At 38.2% G+C, this 18,554-nt stretch overlaps 1 protein-coding gene across 1 annotated transcript in view; it reads right to left on the reverse strand.

Moving 5' to 3' along the window:
- hpca (hippocalcin) overlaps positions 1-18,554 on the reverse strand; it is an 84,903-nt gene that overhangs the window by 2,383 nt on the left and 63,966 nt on the right. The window contains exons 3-4 of the mRNA XM_038290600.1: positions 8,360-8,641; positions 2,521-2,626 (exon numbers count right to left, since the gene is read on the reverse strand). Coding sequence (XP_038146528.1) covers positions 2,521-2,626; positions 8,360-8,641 — 388 coding nt within the window. The remainder of the gene's footprint in view (positions 1-2,520; positions 2,627-8,359; positions 8,642-18,554) is intronic.

An 18,554-nucleotide genomic window follows, 5' to 3' on the forward strand; every position in this document is an offset into this window, starting at 1 on the left:
CTTAGTAAATCCTGCCTTAAAATTAAAGCTAAGCTTCCAAACGAGATTATTTTACATTACTGGAGCTATTTTAGGAGATGGATAACTAGTAGATTACTAGAATAACTTGCAAATATCGATGAGGCTCCACATGAGAATGAACAGCAGGAGAATCACAGGAAAATAAATTATCCTTTTAAGCAGGTCATAATTGTGATCATAATATCTTATACCAATTTATACATATATATTGTTTCAATTGCATATTAATTGTTGCGTTATAAAATATTCAGAAATATTCCGTCTGATGTTCTTTAATGTGTGGTCTTCCCTGCTTTCTTTTTAGACTTAAGACAGACTTTATTATCATTTTTTACACATAGAGTGTATGCAGAAGGAAATTTCATTCAGTACAGCTCTCAAGACATTTTCATTTTTTAAAGTGCAGCAGTGATAATGTAAACATATGATTGTATATTAGGTACAGTTCCAACATTCATTTTTTTTTTTTGGCTGATTATATAATTATTGTTTGATTATTTGGATAAGATTATAATATATATACACTCACCGGCCACTTTATTAGGTACCCCATGCTAGTAACGGGTTGGACCCCCTTTTGCCTTCAGAACTGCCTCAATTCTTTGTGGCATAGATTCAACAAGGTGCTGGAAGCATTCCTCAGGGAGTTTGGTCCATATTGACATGATGGCATCACACAGTTGCCGCAGATTTGTCGGCTGCACATCCATGATGCGAATCTCCCGTTCCACCACATCCCAAAGATGCTCTATTGGATTGAGATCTGGTGACTGTGGAGGCCATTTGAGTACAGTGAACTCATTGTCATGTTCAAGAAACCAGTCTGAGATGATTCCAGCTTTATGACATGGCGCATTATCCTGCTGAAAGTAGCCATCAGAAGTTGGGTACATTGTGGTCATAAAGGGATGGACATGGTCAGCAACAATACTCAGGTAGGCTGTGGCGTTGCAACGATGCTCATTTGGTACCAAGGGGCCCAAAGAGTGCCAAGAAAATATTCCCCACACCATGACACCACCACCACCACCAGCCTGAACCGTTGATACAAGGCAGGATGGATCCATGCTTTCATGTTGTAGACGCCAAATTCTGACCCTACCATCCGAATGTCGCAGCAGAAATCGAGACTCATGAGACCAGGCAACGTTTTTCCAATCTTCTATTGTCCAATTTCGATGAGCTTGTGCAAATTGTAGCCTCAGTTTCCTGTTCTTAGCTGAAAGGAGTGGCACCCGGTGTGGTCTTCTGCTGCTGTAGCCCATCTGCCTCAAAGGTCGACGTACTGTGCGTTCAGAGATGCTCTTCTGCCCACCTTGGTTGTAACGGGTGGTTATTTGAGTCACTGTTGCCCTTCTATCAGCTCGAAGTCTGTCTGGCCATTCTCCTCTGACCTCTGGCATCAACAAGGCATTTCCGCCCACAGAACTGCCGCTCACTGGATGTTTTTTCTTTTTCGGACCATTCTCTGTAAACCCTAGAGATGGTTGTGCATGAAAATCCCAGTAGATCACCAGTTTCTGAAATACTCAGACCAGCCCTTCTGGCACCAACAATCATGCCACGTTCAAAGTCACTCAAATCACCTTTCTTCCCCATACTGATGCTCGGTTTGAACTGCAGGAGATTGTCTTGACCATGTCTACATGCCTAAATGCACTGAGTTGCCGCCATGTGATTGGCTGCTTAGAAATTAGGTGTTAACGAGCAGTTGGACAGGTGTACCTAATAAAGTGGCCGGTGGTTGTATATATATTATATTGTTTATTATTATTATTGATTACATTATAAGATTATTTTGATCTTCCTATCTGATTATTTGCCTAATAATACTTATATTAACAGTGATTGAGAATCGAATTGAAATGTAGTTTTGTTTTATGCCTGTAAGAAATCAAACTTTCTATGAAAAAAACAGCAAACGTCTGCAAAAGGCTCTAATTTTTCAGCAGCCCTTTACAACAGAACAACCTACTTAGTTTCTATGTTTGCATAAATATGAGAGCAACTAAATTTTACAGCCATTTGAATGTATTTATATTAGATTTCACAAATATTTTACTTAAGTTAATAAGTCAAATATGGAGTCTCTCTCGCTCCGTGTAATGAGATTAAAAACTGAGGCCTCCGTTCTCAGATTAAAGGCTTAATGATTTCAAAACAAAGAAATGCCCCACATGTTCTTGATTATTTCATTATTTCAGCTGCACCCTTAATTTTTTATTCCCTATAAATTATAAAACGATGGTTCTGAACGCAGCTCTATTTGTTTTGTGGAGGAGAGCAAAGAACTGTTTGATCACCATTTCCTTGACTGTTTGTAATGAACCACCTTCGATTAAAGTATGTTTTTGTTTCTTATAAAATCAAACAAAAAATGACTTTTTTGTCACTTTTTGTTGAGATAAAATGAGCTAGTTTCACAAACCAAATGTAAAAACCTCTCTTTCTCCATCCTGCCCTCCTCTCCCAAACATCTGTGCTGTTTTCCCGTCTCACCATCATTATTGAGGTCCATTTGTCTGAAGATCTTATCCGTCCTCTTCTCTGGCGTAGATTCATCTTCTGGCATCTTCATCACAGATGACACCATCTTGTAGATGGCCTGAAAGTGGAGGAGGAGAAAACAGAGGGAGGGCAGGAGGTGGAGAGGAGAAAACAATGAATTTGAGCCAGCAGGGAGCCATTACAGAGCCTCAGCAGAAACACATCGGATCACCATAGATCTCTGTGTGCTAACGAACCTCCAGAGCCACCTCCAAAGCAAATGTAGCTCCTGGAGCCTCTGAAAATTGAGAATATTTGCACCATCCTTGCCAGGGGGGATACATGAATTACATGTGCAAGCATAGAGCGTATGTCTGCGTCCACGAGAAGCAGGGGGCTTACCAGCCATGCTAATGGTATTGAACTGATATATCTTTGTCTGATGGCCAATATGAGCGCCTCCCTTCCCCTGCTGGCATTAAATTAACCTCTGCCTGGACGCATTAAAAAGCCCCGAGTATCAGTTTACATGCCCATTAATTCTCCACCTCTGGGAGGTTTGGGTGTAAAACTGACTGTAGATCAGTGTTGCAGCTTCCTTGGACAAAAATAGGAAAGCTAGGAAGAAAAGGTAGATTTCCAAAGAGGCTGCACAGTGTTTGTAACACTGTCCCCTCGTTTCTGGCGATAGATAAACCGTTGTCTTTGCAAGTTTCTATTTTTTTCCCCCATTATTCAAATATACTCATTCAATTGGCTGATCATCTTACTTACCAGTTCAAATAGGAGGCAAATGCACTCTTTTTTTTTCTTTTAGGTTTTTTCAGCTTTTGTATTGTCACTACACTGTCACAAGTACAGAGCAATGACATGAACTCTCTGCATTTAACCAAACCCCTTTGGCTGCCATTGTGGGGCGCCCGGGGAGCAATGAGGGGTTAAGGGTCTTGCTCAGGGACCCAGAGTGTCAGTATGTTGAGTTGGGCTTTAACTCATAACTTCTAGATTCCAAGCGTAATGCCCTAAACACCTTTTGAAAGGTGGAATTTTGTTAACAAAAACAATATATGTATAAGGATCTTGTCAGGACTCCTGTTTTTGTGTTTGTGTTTCTGTGTGTTTCCTTCATCCACCAAGAAGCGCCTGGTTCTGGTCCGCCTCCTCACACACCTGCGGATGGTTTCCTCGTTAAACGGAGTGTTCTTAAGCTGCTGACTGCCAGTTTTTGCCAGTTTAGGGTACTCTAGCCAAGCTGAGTTTTTGCTGAGTCAAGCTGAGCTTTTTGTCAACCTGAGTTTAACTTTGTTTTTGTCTTTGCCTCTCAGCAGGAAGTCATCCTGCAAACTGGATTTCTCGGACCTTCACTCCCTGGAAGGATCAACTGAGCTTCAAACTGAGCCGGGGTTCAAACAGGAGGTTTGGATCCACTTTCCCCAAGAGATCGTTTGAGCTTCTCAATGAGAATGGCATAATTCTCCACTACGACCCGTTTAAGTACCGCAGGAAATCTGAGTGGCAGTCAGTATCTCCGTTCACCAACTAACAACCGCATTCTGGGTAAACCCTGTTCCGCCCACCACCGAATCAGAAAAACACTGGAACCACAACACATAGACAGAAGTCAAGGATTCAATACCAATACCTCTTCCCCATGTTCACAAGTCAAATTCCCTACTGAGCCTGAACTAACCGTTGTGTCTTTCCCTCACTTTACAGTTCCGGTTGAGCAGTGTTCAGAGCAACACTTCTCCCTCTGTTTAACTTCTTCAATAAAACCTGTTAAACCTTTTCCCTGGTCTCTCTGTTTGGTTTTCTGCATTTGGGTCTGAACTTTGTAACATCATGACAGATCTAAGGCGTCTTACCAAGTGCCATGGTCTCACTGTAGTGGCAGATTATTGAACTATTCTTGAATAGAATCTTCTCAAACGAAGATTGATCATCCGAAACAGAATCTGATCTTGATTAGGATATCAATAAAATAAAATATCAAAACAAGATCAAAAATACTTTTAGGCGATATATGCGATTTTAGATTGCAAGACTTAGATTGACAATTATTGCAACGTAGGAATGTCTGCAAAACTGTAAGTATGAATAAGTAAAATTAATTTTTTAACATAAATGTATTTTTCCTTGTTTTGAGCAGATTAGTGTTGCAATTAGCCTTGCTATCTCTACTTTCCTGTTTACAACAGCCAATCGTATCCTAAACTAGAAAATTCCGCCACCGAAAAGTGTATTTTAGTTTCTTTTATCAGATAGACGTTCAACACCAAAACAGCACGGCCACGACTGTTGATAACGCAACAACAGATGTTACAAGAAACTTTTCCTTGTGACTACCCTAAGGCTAAAGCATAACAAAAAAATGTCTGTAGTGAATAAATATTTTGATGCTTTTGTAACTAATTAATTGAGATAAAAAAAAAAAAAGAGTTTTTTTAATAGGGTTAGTACACATCTTAGCCCAAATACTATTGTTCAAATATTTGACATAATACATTGTTTTGCTGTTTCATTGTATGACCTTGTTTTCTTTCTTTCTTTCTTTTTTTCTGTTTTTGGCCAAGAATTTTCATTTTGGTGCATCCCTAACATAAACGTAGGCAACGTATCCGCTTTCCATGGCTTCATAATTCATTCCAAAGGACAGAAACCTGTCTAATTTTCATTTTCTTTTTTCTTTTGCAACTTTTTAAAAATTCACTCAAAATTTGCATCACAGGATAGAAACACAGCTAATTTTGCCACAACAGATTAGTCAGACATCCCTTGATCACTCAAGTAATAAAAAGTAAATCAGAATCATGATAAGCATCATGGTTATAAAGTTCCTGCCTTCCCTTGGATAGGAAATAATCTTGAAAGAAAATTAATGAAGAGCAAATGAAACTATATTTAGTTCCTTTCACCATTTTTGGTTCATTTTATATACAAATGTGAATTTAGCCCACTTATAAGCATCCAAATAGTTTTAGGGAGCATCTTCTTTCTTGTCAGTTGAATAATTACACAATGGCCTGCCTCCTCCCTCCTCTCTCTATAACATAACCTGTACAAGCTCAGGGTTAATCCCAGTATTCTGCACACTCAGGGATAAACACTGGTTAAATTTAACTTGCTAATCCATAAGAACCATAAAACAGCCACACAGACTCACACACAGCCAAGCAGTGATGCTCAGCCATTGTTTTAATGCATATTGCTGAGTTAGTTTGATGCCTGTCAGTTTCTTCCCTCCTTATATGAGCCCCATCGGTGTTAATATTTGGATTTACATAGCTTTAAACTACAGTTACTAATAATAAATTGGGCATTTTATCTACTGCTGAGAAGAAATTGGGTTGGAAAAGCTTTCTTTAAACTGCAAACTTTATAAAATACATAGAAACTGTTCTTAGATGTACTTTTATAAGCTTTATATAGCCTTCAAACTCCGGTTTTAATTTAAGAAAACTTTATTTATTTTTGTGAAGTTTCAGAAGGTTGATGCAAAATCCTCATGTAATAACTGCTCAGATTTTGCATGCTGATCAATAGCAGAGTTAAAAAGGTCAATAAGAGTGGTAACCAATTAAAAATCAGCGGGGTCTGAATAAAGAAAATCAACTACCAGCGAAGGTCGGGAGACATTTTTTAATTATAATCCGTTACTTGAAACAGCATTTAACACTGAAATAAAAAATGCAGGTGTTTATGCATCCGTGTTATACATAGAATTTTTAAATATAAAAATAGAAAATTTTTCCATTTCAAAATCTAAATTGTTTTCCAAGTAGAGAACAACAATCTTTCAGTTTTGTATGTAGACAATTTCCTGACGCACTTTTTTTCTTAAACACCTGAACTGTCTTTTGTTTTTTCCTTTCTTTTGTATGGCTTAATGTGAGCAGTGGGCTTTATGCTGCCCTGCAAGTCTTTAAACCTGGGTTTGAATGGAGACAAAGACATTCTAAAGCACATATCAAGGTGCTCATTCGTGAGCCTGGATCATTGCCCGGCTTGCCAAAGGTTTGCCTGCAGTGTTTAAAAGTAGCAGCAGCAGCAACCCAGACTGACAGCAACTCATTGGTTTATTTGTATCACGTGCAATCTGGTGCCGGACGCTCTGGAGGGCTTTATCGTACAAACGTATGGGCTAATTTTGCACCTTTCAGTACCGCGTTCCTAACTTCCATGTATACAGCAGTTTTCTAATCAGTAAAACACAAGCCAATCAGCAAGAAGAGCTCAGACTGGAAGAGCTCAGACAGACCTATACTGGTGGAACCTAACAGCAACTACACAAAAGCCTGGGACAGCACAGGAGAGCCAGCTGCTCTGGGCAAGATACAGCTATACACTTGAACCTCAAAAACCAAGGACACAGCTTTGAAGACCAAAGTGTTCAGATTTTGGACAGAGAGGACAGATGGTTTGAAAGAGGGGTCAATGAAGCTAGCTTAGTGAAAAAAAGAAAACCTATCCCTGAAGAGTAGGGTTGTGGGAAAAATCATTTAGCCGATATATATCGTGATTTTCAGCTGCCTGATATAATATCAATGTTACAGTTCCTAGTACAATTAAAAAAACAAAAAAATTTTTTTTAACCTAAAATAAGAGAAAAAGAGAAACATGGGCCATAACAATAGGAAATAACAGTGGAAGACATGAACCGACTCCATCCCCCAAAAACATGGATAAAAAATGACTAAAAGATAAATTTCTTCTGATAACCACACACAGCGCTTGATTTTTTTTATCTCATCCATCCATCCATCCATCCATCCATCCATCCATCCATCCATCCATCCATCCATCCATCCATCCATCCATCCATCCATCCATCCATCCATCCATCCATCCATCCATCGTCTTCACTTATCTGGGGTCGGGTCATGGAAGCATTTTTATCTATAAATAAAATTTTGATAGCTGGGAAAAATATCTTAATATATAGTTATATAGCAATACTGTAATAATAATGTATCGAGATCAAAGTATGGAGACAGGTATCATATCGCAACACCTATGCCAATACTCACCCCTAATGAATAGAGGGGTAGGATTGCGGTTTCAGATTCAGTCATAGAAATAAATCTCAAGAGGTTACATAAGCACTTCCATCATGAGCCAAAAGACCAATCATGTAGCCCATCCACAACAAAAGGCTCCAACAATTCAAAAGAACAAAGGGCGGCTATTTGATTTGCATCTGACTTGGAATATGTTCAGGAGGATGAACCTCCATGCTGCTTAAATACATCAGCAGTCCGGTTGCCTTCCAATTTAGGCCTTTTTTAAAATTGCACTGCCTAAAACTTCTTAACATTTTCACCTATATTTTTGAGAAATTAATTTGTTTGCAAATTGTAAATATTTTACATATCAACCAAAAAAAGAAAATCAAAAATAATCCACTGGACTTTGAAGTTTGAAGACGTTTCGCATCCCATCCAGGAAGCTTTTTCAATTCAAAATGTTAGGAATGGCGTTAAGTCCGAGGTTTTATACAGTAGTCCATCAAAACCTGGTTTTTGTTTTGAAAACATCCAAATAGAAATGGATGAAGGCGTCCATCCCTTTGGAATGGGGGTCGTTTGGTTTCTTTTATTAGCCTGCAATGCCCCATACCTGTCTATGTCTCTGAAAGGGGGGTCGTTAAATCATTTATATATCGTTTATATATCAACATGTTGTTAATGGTAATGTCTTTGCTACGTAAATATATATCTGTGCACCAAATGTGGAAAAAAAGGCTTCACATCTAGGAGTTTTATTCAAATATATGTTAAATGTTAAATGTCCCAACTATTAGAGTCCACAGGTGGAAAATATCACTCAATCATTTCCAACTTTGATTGCTCACCTGTACAATCTCCAGCATCTCCTCACGGCTGATGTATCCGTTTCCATCCAGGTCATACATACTGAAAGCCCATTTCAGCTTCTGCTCCAGCTTCCCTCGTGACGTGACGCTCAAGGCGATGATGAACTCCCGGAAGTCTATCGTCCCGTCTCCGTTGGTGTCAAAGGTCCGGAAGACGTGCTCGGCGAATTTGGACGCATCTCCGTAGGGGAAGAAATTGGCATAGATCTTTTTAAACTCCTCCACATTCAAGGTTCCGCTGGGGCAATCCTTCAAGAAACCCTGAAAGGAACACATTAATACTTCTTTTCAAACATATATTTATACCAGCCCTTTAACACAATCTTATTTTACTGGGTAATGGAATATCGGCTGAAATTATAAGCTCAAGCCAGAATAATAATAATAATAAAAAGTAAGTGTTAAATCCTATGAGCAGTAAAAGTTATATAAAATATGAACAGACTGATCTCTTTGAAATGAAGCTAAGAGTCTAGGAGCTGAAAGTTATATCTTTGTTCCAAATAAAAAAGAAGAAATTTAATAAAGCCGTGCTCTGGAAGCAAAGAGAAATAAAAATCATGTCACCCTTCGTCGGAGATGTTCTTTAAACAGACCTTTAAGATAGAAGCAACGAGGTGACAAACTCATCGTCACACTTTGAAGCCTGGAATGAGGTTCTGAACATTGTATGAATAAATCCTTTCCAGCCATGCCTGAGAGTCCCTGTGGCAGTGCAGTTAATTTATCTTTTTTACTGCCCATGTCTGGGACATTTTCTGGGCTGTAAAAGAGCATCAGTGTTTGCTTGGGCTTTCTGAGCCCAATGCTCTGATTAATAGGCAATAAACCTCCCTTCTAATAAAAAGACAAACCGAACTTGTTCAGAAAAACTTGTGGAATATGCACCTATATTATATTTAAAAAACTGTTTTTAAAATAATTTGATATAACTGAATTTAAATGAATAAAAGCAACTTATAGACATATTACACATGTTTAGAACATGATTATTATGCATTTTAAAGGAGGTTTGCTCTATATGAGTGTCAGACATTTAGTTTGATGTGATTCTGAGTGTTTAAGTGAAAGCAAACACCAGGAAGAGAGTCTGTTAAGATTTTTAAACAGGACTATAAACATTTACAAACAACTGTCAACGTTCCCAGTTCTGTGAGATTCTCTCAGAAAGTAGACTGTAAGATGCTAAAAGCCTCCTGATAACAATCCAAACTACGCTTTTTTTATTTTATTATTTTTACACCCTGTGCTTTAGAGATTTAGTAGCAATTTCTAGTTGCGCTGAAGTTTGCCTCCATAAAGCTGAGCCCAATAGCCCACTGCGCTCATTTGTTCATGTTTTATGAGCATATTTGTCATGGTCTTTGTTCTGCTAAGCTTTCTCTGAGTTTTCATTTTCACGTTGATCCATGTTTGTCTTTGTTTTCTTGCTTTATTGGTGTTTTATGGATATATTTGAGTTCTTATGTTTTCCTTTGCTTTCCCTCCTGTGTTGGTCTCCTTTTCCCTAGTTCCTTCTAGAATCCTCTGTTCACACCTGCTCCCACTCAGCCCAATAGTCCTGTCTTTGTTCAGTCTCTCATATATACTCTCCCTGTGCAGTTCCTCAGTGCTGGTTCCTCGTCTTTCCCTGCTTGTTTTCTCTGATGTCTCCATGGTTCTGATTTGTTTTGCATTTTTTATGTTGGATTTTAGGATTCCTGCCTCTGTTACCTGTTAGAACTCAATTAAAAATACAAGAACTCACCTCCAGTGATGGGACTAACGGCGTTGAAACTAACGCCGTTACCTTGTTTTAGTAACGAGTAATCTAACTAATTACTTTGACTGTAACTATAACGCAGTTACCATTGCAGACACCCCGTTACTGCGCGTTACTCAGGTCGCACAATGAACCTTTTTTCATGATAGGACTCGTGCGCAGCTGCGTGAAGCTGACACCCCACCCACGTCAAAAAACTCTGCAAATAGACTGAATGGTTAGTGCAACGTTAGTGCAGATTTGTGAAGAAAAAAATATTGTTTGTTCTACTTTTGTTTAAGAGATATTAAAGATTATTTTTTTAGGTCATCCAGAGGTGCGCGCCTTGTCATGAGAGAGGGGAGGATGAGATTCCGTCTGTCAGTTGGGTAGGTGGGTGTTTCTGCTGGCGGGTGTTAACGTACAGCACACACAGAGAGATGGAGAGTGAGGATGACTCCAGCAGCAAAACAACGTTTTCCACATGGAAATACCGGTGTTACGTCGAGCTGCGTTTCCCCATCACATAACGGTTTCCTCTGCATCTCCGCACAGCGCAGGCGGCAAGAGTCACCGCGCAAGCGACAGGAAACGCGCATGCTCGCTAAAGGCGCGCAACAGTCGCCCTGTGCTCGCGCCACAGGAGAACTATGGAGAGCGTGAACAATCAAATGAACCTGACAACAGCCAGAAATGATAGCCTATATGGAGAAAGGGAGAAATCTGGATGGATGGATGGATGGATGGATGGATGGATGGATGGATGGATGGATGGATGGATGGATGGATGAATGGATACTCTGCCTTCTCAACCTACTGTATTTTTTATTTTAAACATTATTTGATGGCCTTTGTGGCAGGGATGGAGATCCATATTTTATGTCACACACAGAGTAAAGATCTAGATAGATAGATAGATAGATGTTGCAGTATCTATAACAACCCAAACACACAGGATTTCAGAATTAGACATCCCCAGTTATTAATTTCATATACTCACCGGACCTGAATGTCCTGTTATAAAACTTCACATGGCGTTCCCCCCTGATGTCATTTACGTTGAGTTGCAATAAATGCTAAACTCTCTGCAGGTTCTTGTCTTTGTCATCCGCTCTATTCAGATGGCTTTGGAAACACACGGCGAGAAGGTGGGAGCTGGATGGTGAGGGTTACGGGGGCGAGAAACGCAAAAGTAACGCAATAGTTACTTTTACTAGTAACTAGTTACTTTTATTGTGGAGTAACTCAGTTAGTAACTCAGTTACTTTTTGGGAGAAGTAACTAGTAACTATAACTAATTACTTTTTCAAAGTAACGTGCCCAACACTGCTCACCTCTGCCTCCTCGCCTCTGCATTTGGGTCCTCAAAACCTCAACCAAACCCTGACAATATTGGCCCTTTGACTGACATCTGGGCTCCCTCCCCTAGGTCCCTGTCCAGTGCAGTGCAGTACAAATGCTGGTTACACTGAAATTACACTGGAATTAGGCTGATGCTTGGACTTTTAATGAACTTAAAAGCCACTAAAGCAGGGTTTTAAAACACATATACCTCCTTTTTTTGCACAAATATGCACATATTCACATAAGAAAGCAACGGTCTGTCAGGGTTCCTCCTCATGCAGGACAACGCTAGACCCCATGTGGCTGGACTGAGTCAGCAGCTCCTGCAAGAAGGCATTGAAGCTCTGGATTCAGAGCATATTTGGGACATCGTGTTTCGATCCATCCACCAACGTCACGTTGCACCACAGGCTGTCCAGGAGAAGGCAGATGCTTTAGTCCAGGTCTGGGATTAGATCCCTCAGGAGACCATCCGCCACCTCATCAGGAGCATGACCAGTCATTATAGGGAGGTCATACGGGCACATGGAGGCCACACACAATACTGAGCCTCATTTTGACCAGTTTTAAAGACATTATATAAAAGTTGGATCAGCTGTAGTGTGTTTTTCCATTTTAATTTTGTGTGCGACTCCAAATCAAGGACTTCATTGGTTAATAAATTAGATTTCCTTTGATAATTTTTGTGTGGTTTTGTTGCCAGCAAATTGTGTTATGTGTGTGTGTTATTTGAGTGTCCCCTGTTTGTAGCTGAATGGGCTAATGAACTTTATAAATCTAAAAATGGAGATATTCACTGCTCAGAACAGCTCTGAATGGCACACAGAGTTGGTGCAGAAAAATGGGGGAAAAAAACAATAATATATATAATAAAAATAAAAAGAATAGTAAAAGGGAAACTCTGTACAAACTAACCAGATGTAAAAATAAATAAATATAAAAATGACAAAATTCCATATGTTGTAGATAATACTATAACACTAATATTGAGTATTTCATAGTATTACAAGTAAATACCATGATAAAGAAAAACCAAACCAGATTCTAACTATCCATAATAACCAAAGAACAAGCAATTATACCAATCAAAATATTCTTTTAAAATGTGTGTATATATATATATATATATATATATATATATATATATATATATATATATATATATATATATATATATATATCTATATATATATGTTGCCTGTAAAAATAATGTTTAATAATTTTAGTTTAACCATAAACACACTTCACTCAATGACCCCAGAATGCTGTATATTATTCTTTATTTAATTGTTTTAGCAATACATTTCTCTCAGGTGCTTTAAGATGACATCTCTTGTTTTTTTTCCTTTTCTTTTTAACAGCACTAGTGGCTAATTTTTCTGGCAGTAGACTGACAGGAGAGGGGGGATGAGAGATGGGGAAAGACGTGCAGCAAAGGACCACAGGTCAGATTCGAACCTGGGTCGGCTGCATCGAGGACTTATTTGATGGCAATAAAAATTGCCATCAAATAAGTCATATGTGCTTATTTTAATTACATAGCTACATCACACATAGAAGAAAAGTTGGAAGTTTCTGTTTTGGAGTTTGATTATGCAATGACAAAGCTAGAAACGGTTCATATTCAAGGGTTAGCCAAAAACTACTAGGGGCCAAAACCAGTTTAGGGTCAGTCTGTATGAATCACACTGCACTAACAGAGCAAAACATCTATATTTTCTCCATTAATCAGTGATGACTGATAAGATTTCCATTAAGCCCCTGCTAATAAACCCACACATATTCATTAGTCTTTGTTCTACAAATTAACCGGGTATGGTTCCACAAAATAAACACTTTGAGTGGTTTGAGTCATGGTTATTTTTCTCTGATATCACAGAAGACTCCAAGATGTCTGCAGAGACTCATAATCTGCCCCTTTATCACCATAACACACAAGGCTTAGTTAAAAGAGCATGAGATCTGTTTGTTTCATTTATGGCTACTATACTGATGTGAAAAATTACTTAAAAATTACTTCATTTTGCTGTTAATTTGTGTTTGATATAAAATATTCAGAAAAATCTAATTATTTAGGACATCTCACCTGAGAGTATCACTGCTGCCACCTTTGGTTTTAGAAGGGAACTGCTTGTTCTGCAGGTGGCGAAATATGTTCCTATAGTACAGTGCTCTGAGTGGACTGATTCATTGGTCTAAAAGAAATGTGGCAAAATAGACGTTTTGCTTCAGTGCAAACTCATTGGGGTATTTTTATATGACTGCAGGAGTTTCATATAAAGGAAAAGTGGAGGAAATAAATGATTGCGGCAATGGTGTTGACATGGCTCTAAATGGACTCAGAGGAGCTAAAATGATAAAGCTAAGTTATTACAGCAGAGCTCTGAACAGTCCTTTAAACAAGGAAACAGAGGTCTAACTGCAAGCATGTATTTTTACATTCAACTAAAAACTCGACGCTGCAATAAAAAAAACACCTGTGACAAATTCTCAGATAAAATTTAAGGGTCAGATGCAGTGCCGACAATTTTGCGGCCCTGAGCACAAACACTGTGTGGTCCCCCTCACCAGTAAAACAATATCTGTCAGTTTGTTTCTTGTTATTTCCAAAATAACTTCTCCATAAAGAACAGGAGAAAAAAATGTTGGTGGCACAATGGTGCATATATTTACACACAAGATAACCGTGTTTTAGGTATCATGGAGTAAATTACCAAAGACAACAGATTTTAAGAGCAATTAAAATGAGAAAACAAATAAACTACAGTGAATAAAAGGCATCATTGTGGAGTATAATACAGAAGTAGAACTAATCCTATAGATGGAGTTAGAATAAAGCCCTATTCGCACAGGATTAGCATTATCTGGGGACGCAATATGATGAATAAATCCCACCATATCTGCTTTTTATGTGGTGCATTCACATCAGATAATTAAAGCCAAAGATTTTGCCAAAAAACACAGACATCTCCAAGAGATGATATTATTAACTGCTTATATTTAATAATATGTTTCACAAACATTCATTTTAAATGTGTCATTAATATGATTAGCTTCTACAATTATATTTGTATGGCATTAATGGAGTTCTGGCACTAAGTTTTCAAACTCAAAACACTGCTTGATTTGCCGTTTAAATTATTTCCAAGCATTTAAAACAACAAATAATCTGCTAGGCGTTGCCATAGGGGTGGCCATCACTGCTGCGGCCCAGCCGACAGGGACTACATTTGACTGCACCTTGGGACAGAAGATGGGACTCTCTCTTCTAATCAAAAGCACACTGAATTTTAGAAAGGAAACATAATATGTGGACAAAAATAGATAAATGATGGGATCAGCCTGGCTACGCCAGCACTTGGTTCTTCCAAGGGTAAATCTAGAGGATGCCTCTCTGCATCTGACAAAGATGAATGAATCAAGGCTGCCGCCAGAACACTGATGAAACATGACTCTTTGGAGGAGCCAAGGCCTTCCAGGCCCTCTCCCCTGTAGCATAATCACTCCCCCTTCAAACATTTTTTATATGTCACCTCTGTAGCAATTTCCATACAATTAACTATTAAAAGAACAAAACCCCTTTTTTTTTCTCTGTTTCTTAACTATTACTAAATATTTTTTCCCTTTTCACTGTATATAACTTGATATAGTAGAAAAAACTCTCAATTTTGATTTAGACGACATAAATTAGACAACATGTGAGTGGCGGCCTGGGGGTTAGGGCACTGAGCTAGGAGTCCAGAGCTCTATACTGGTCTATACTTGACAGTGTAATTGTAATGACAATTTTAAAAAAGTAGAAAATAAATTAGAGGTAATCCAATTGAACAGAGATATTATGGCTTTATACTACAGGCACCCAACCTAATAATGTTTACACGGTTCTTTTTAAGCCTAAATAGAACCCTTGCACTGGGCTCCATGAAATGACATAAACAGACATGGTGCCATCTACTGGCAGTACCACTGGACTGCCAGAAAGCCTGATAGTGGTCACCGACACAGCTATTAAAAATATCCCAACCATGCTGGTGGAAACACCAACAGCTGTGAACATAGGACTTAAAAGTATCGCTAACATTAGCAGCACATGTGTCTATTAGGGATGGAACGGTTTATGAAAACCATCCGAACCATTCGGTTCGACTGTCGGTTGTCGGTTCGGTTCGCGTGTGTTGCGTTCAGTTCATGCGCTGCTCCTTTTTCTCATAGGCGAAGCGTTTACACTCCAGAGCAGAAGGTGGCGGTACTGCGACCAAAGCCAACCACCAGTAAACATGAAGAAGAAGAACCGAAGCAGCATCTTTTTAGACTTGATCTTGAACTTTTTATTTTATAATCACACTGGGAGTTACCCACTTGCTACATGCCATTGCTTCGGCTTGTTGATCAACTCTATGCATGTGCAGTAACGTCATCATGGTCACATGCTGTTGTTATAAAGAATGTAAAGAGAAAGGCTAAGTTAACTAACAAACTGAGGATAAACAAAGATTACAGAGACAAAAATAACATTACTATTCCGACAAGACGACATCATTTATCATAAAATTGTTGTATACAACCAGTGCGTTAATGCTGTAAACTGTAAATAACAAAAATTGTCAAATAACCTGACACTGTAACTTTAATTCAAACTTTATTGATTCTGTTTGAGAAGCGAACATGAAAACCAGACTCAGGATACCATCCTTAATAAAAGTGTGTATTTTGCATAAAATAACACAGAATATATTCATCTAAGTTTGTTTTCCAATCACACTATTCCTGTTCAAAACTCCTACTAGTAAACTACTTTTATTAGTTAATTTGATTTGAGTGTTGAGAACCAAAAACACTTCTAATTTTGCAAAGGTTGAGGTTTAAACCTTTCAAAGTAACATCTTAAAGGCAAAGTCAATGAAAACAATCATGTTTAGAGCTTTATCAGTGGACTAACTTAAGCAGCCGTTTATAATCATCCGGCGTTGTAAATGTAGGTCAGAGCGCTGCTTGAAGCTGCACTCACAATCACTATTTTCAGCTGAATCTATAAACAGCATTTGGGACCATGTTCATGAACACTGGAAGGTCCTTTGGCATTGCCATGGGGGTGATAATACATCATGTTTTGGAACATATGTATACCTCCTATTTGCGGAGCTGCTACTAAACATATAGAGATAATAGTCTGGTCAGGATTTTAAGGCTGTGCTTAAAACAGGCCTATTAAAGCAGCTGGGGTGGTTCAGGCTAAGGACATCTGTCTGCAACTGCCTCTCTCTGTTATACATTTTCAATATACAACAGAAAAGGCATTAAGCATTTAGTAAAAAAAAAAAAAATCTTGGTGACAATAAGGCCCTTTTACAAACTAAATAAACACTACCACACAGCGTCCAAGTCTCCTATCACCAGAAAACGTATATCTTGTGTAAACATCTTATTAATTAAGGACATTTTGCCATTAGTGGCTTTTATCAACAGCAATCAGACAGCAAATGGGCAGATAGGTATGAAGTGAATTTTGTTCCATTATTGTTGCACAGCAAGCAAATGAAATGACTTTCAAATGGAAACTTGAAAAAAGGCATTTTGTAAATTGATATTTGAGAAATAAAATGCAATCCAGAAATAAAACCTTCAAATGCATTGAAATAAAAACTGGATTTGATGTTTCTTAGATTTTATTTGATATTTTCTTTCAAGTTAAATTTTCCTATCTTATTTTTGAATTTCTTTTTGTTTTTTAACAGTGTTTATTTTTCTATTCACTTGTAGGTGTGGGGTAGGGGTGTGCAAAATAATCGTCATGATGATGCATCGTGATTCTAATTTTCGTGATCTACTGCATCGATTCTTGACGGCAAGTATCGATTATTAATTTAAAAAAATTAATAAACAAAATTGCACGAATGGTTGGCAAACATCAGCCAAAAACAAGTGGAATACAACTTCCAGTCCAGTAGATGTTGCTGCGGATGTGTTGATGCACGCTGCCTTGTGTCACAAGCATTTCCGCCCGCGGGATACTGTGCCGAGTCATTCAAAAACAAAACATGGAGGAGAAAATATTGCAATGCATCGCAATAATTCAAGTATCGTGATGCATCGTGATAGAATTGCATGGTGGCCTGTGAATCGTGATTCGAATTGAATCGTGACTTCTTTGGCAATACCCACCCCTAGTGTGGGGCTGCCTCCTGATTGAGGAGTGAAGATGCATTTCTATTGGTCTGCATGAACCATAGCAACAACATTTTTATTGATCAAGAGCAAGCCTTTTTATTGGCTTAAACTTAAGAGAATATGATCTTTAAAACTTAATTAGAAAATAATTAAATTCATAAAACTCAATCTGAAAAGAAATCAAAAATTGAAATCCGTAAAATAGTAAAACAAATTTTAAACAAATAGGATATGAATTTGAAAAAAAAAACAAAAAAAAACAGAGTTATCCAAAACGTATGTTTTAAGTTAATAGCTTCTGGAGTGCATCTTTTTTCCTCCAAATTCCTATTTACAAAACATGCTCTTTGCTTTCAACAATAACGGAACAAATTCACTCCATACACAGAGAAAAGGTGACATGCAACAAAGGGCTGAAGGTGGAGAATCGAACCATGAAAAGCTATTTTGATTTTTTTTTGTAGGGCAGAAGTGTGACATCTTTACTGCAATGCTCTCTTTTTTACTCTAAAGACTTTCCCTGTGCATATATGTGAGGTCTGTCCAGATAGGTCATCAGTTTCAGACTTACTTTAAAAGAAGAAACTCCATCAGCACTGTAATTTCTTGACTATATCGAACAGGTGAGTATAGGTAAAATTAGAGGTAATAACTGGAGATTTTAGGACAAAGCTGCCAGTTTCATCCCGCTCAATAAGTTTAACCCGTTTTCACTGCATATCAGTGCAATCAGATGGAATCATGCCCACAAAATCCTAAATCTGTCTTCTTTCAACAGTCAGACTAAGCTGATCCCACCAAGGCTTTTTTTTATTTTTAAAGTTGCATTGCAGCTATTGTATAACTGTTTTAAACTTTAAAAGCTGTAGCTCGCAAATTCTCTTCATCCACCTACTTGTCCTCCTCTTTCTTCTCCTCTCG

The sequence above is a fragment of the Cyprinodon tularosa genome, unplaced genomic scaffold (assembly GCF_016077235.1).
Source record: "Cyprinodon tularosa strain WSP-4 unplaced genomic scaffold, ASM1607723v1 ctg284, whole genome shotgun sequence".
NCBI classification, from domain to species: domain Eukaryota; kingdom Metazoa; phylum Chordata; class Actinopteri; order Cyprinodontiformes; family Cyprinodontidae; genus Cyprinodon; species Cyprinodon tularosa.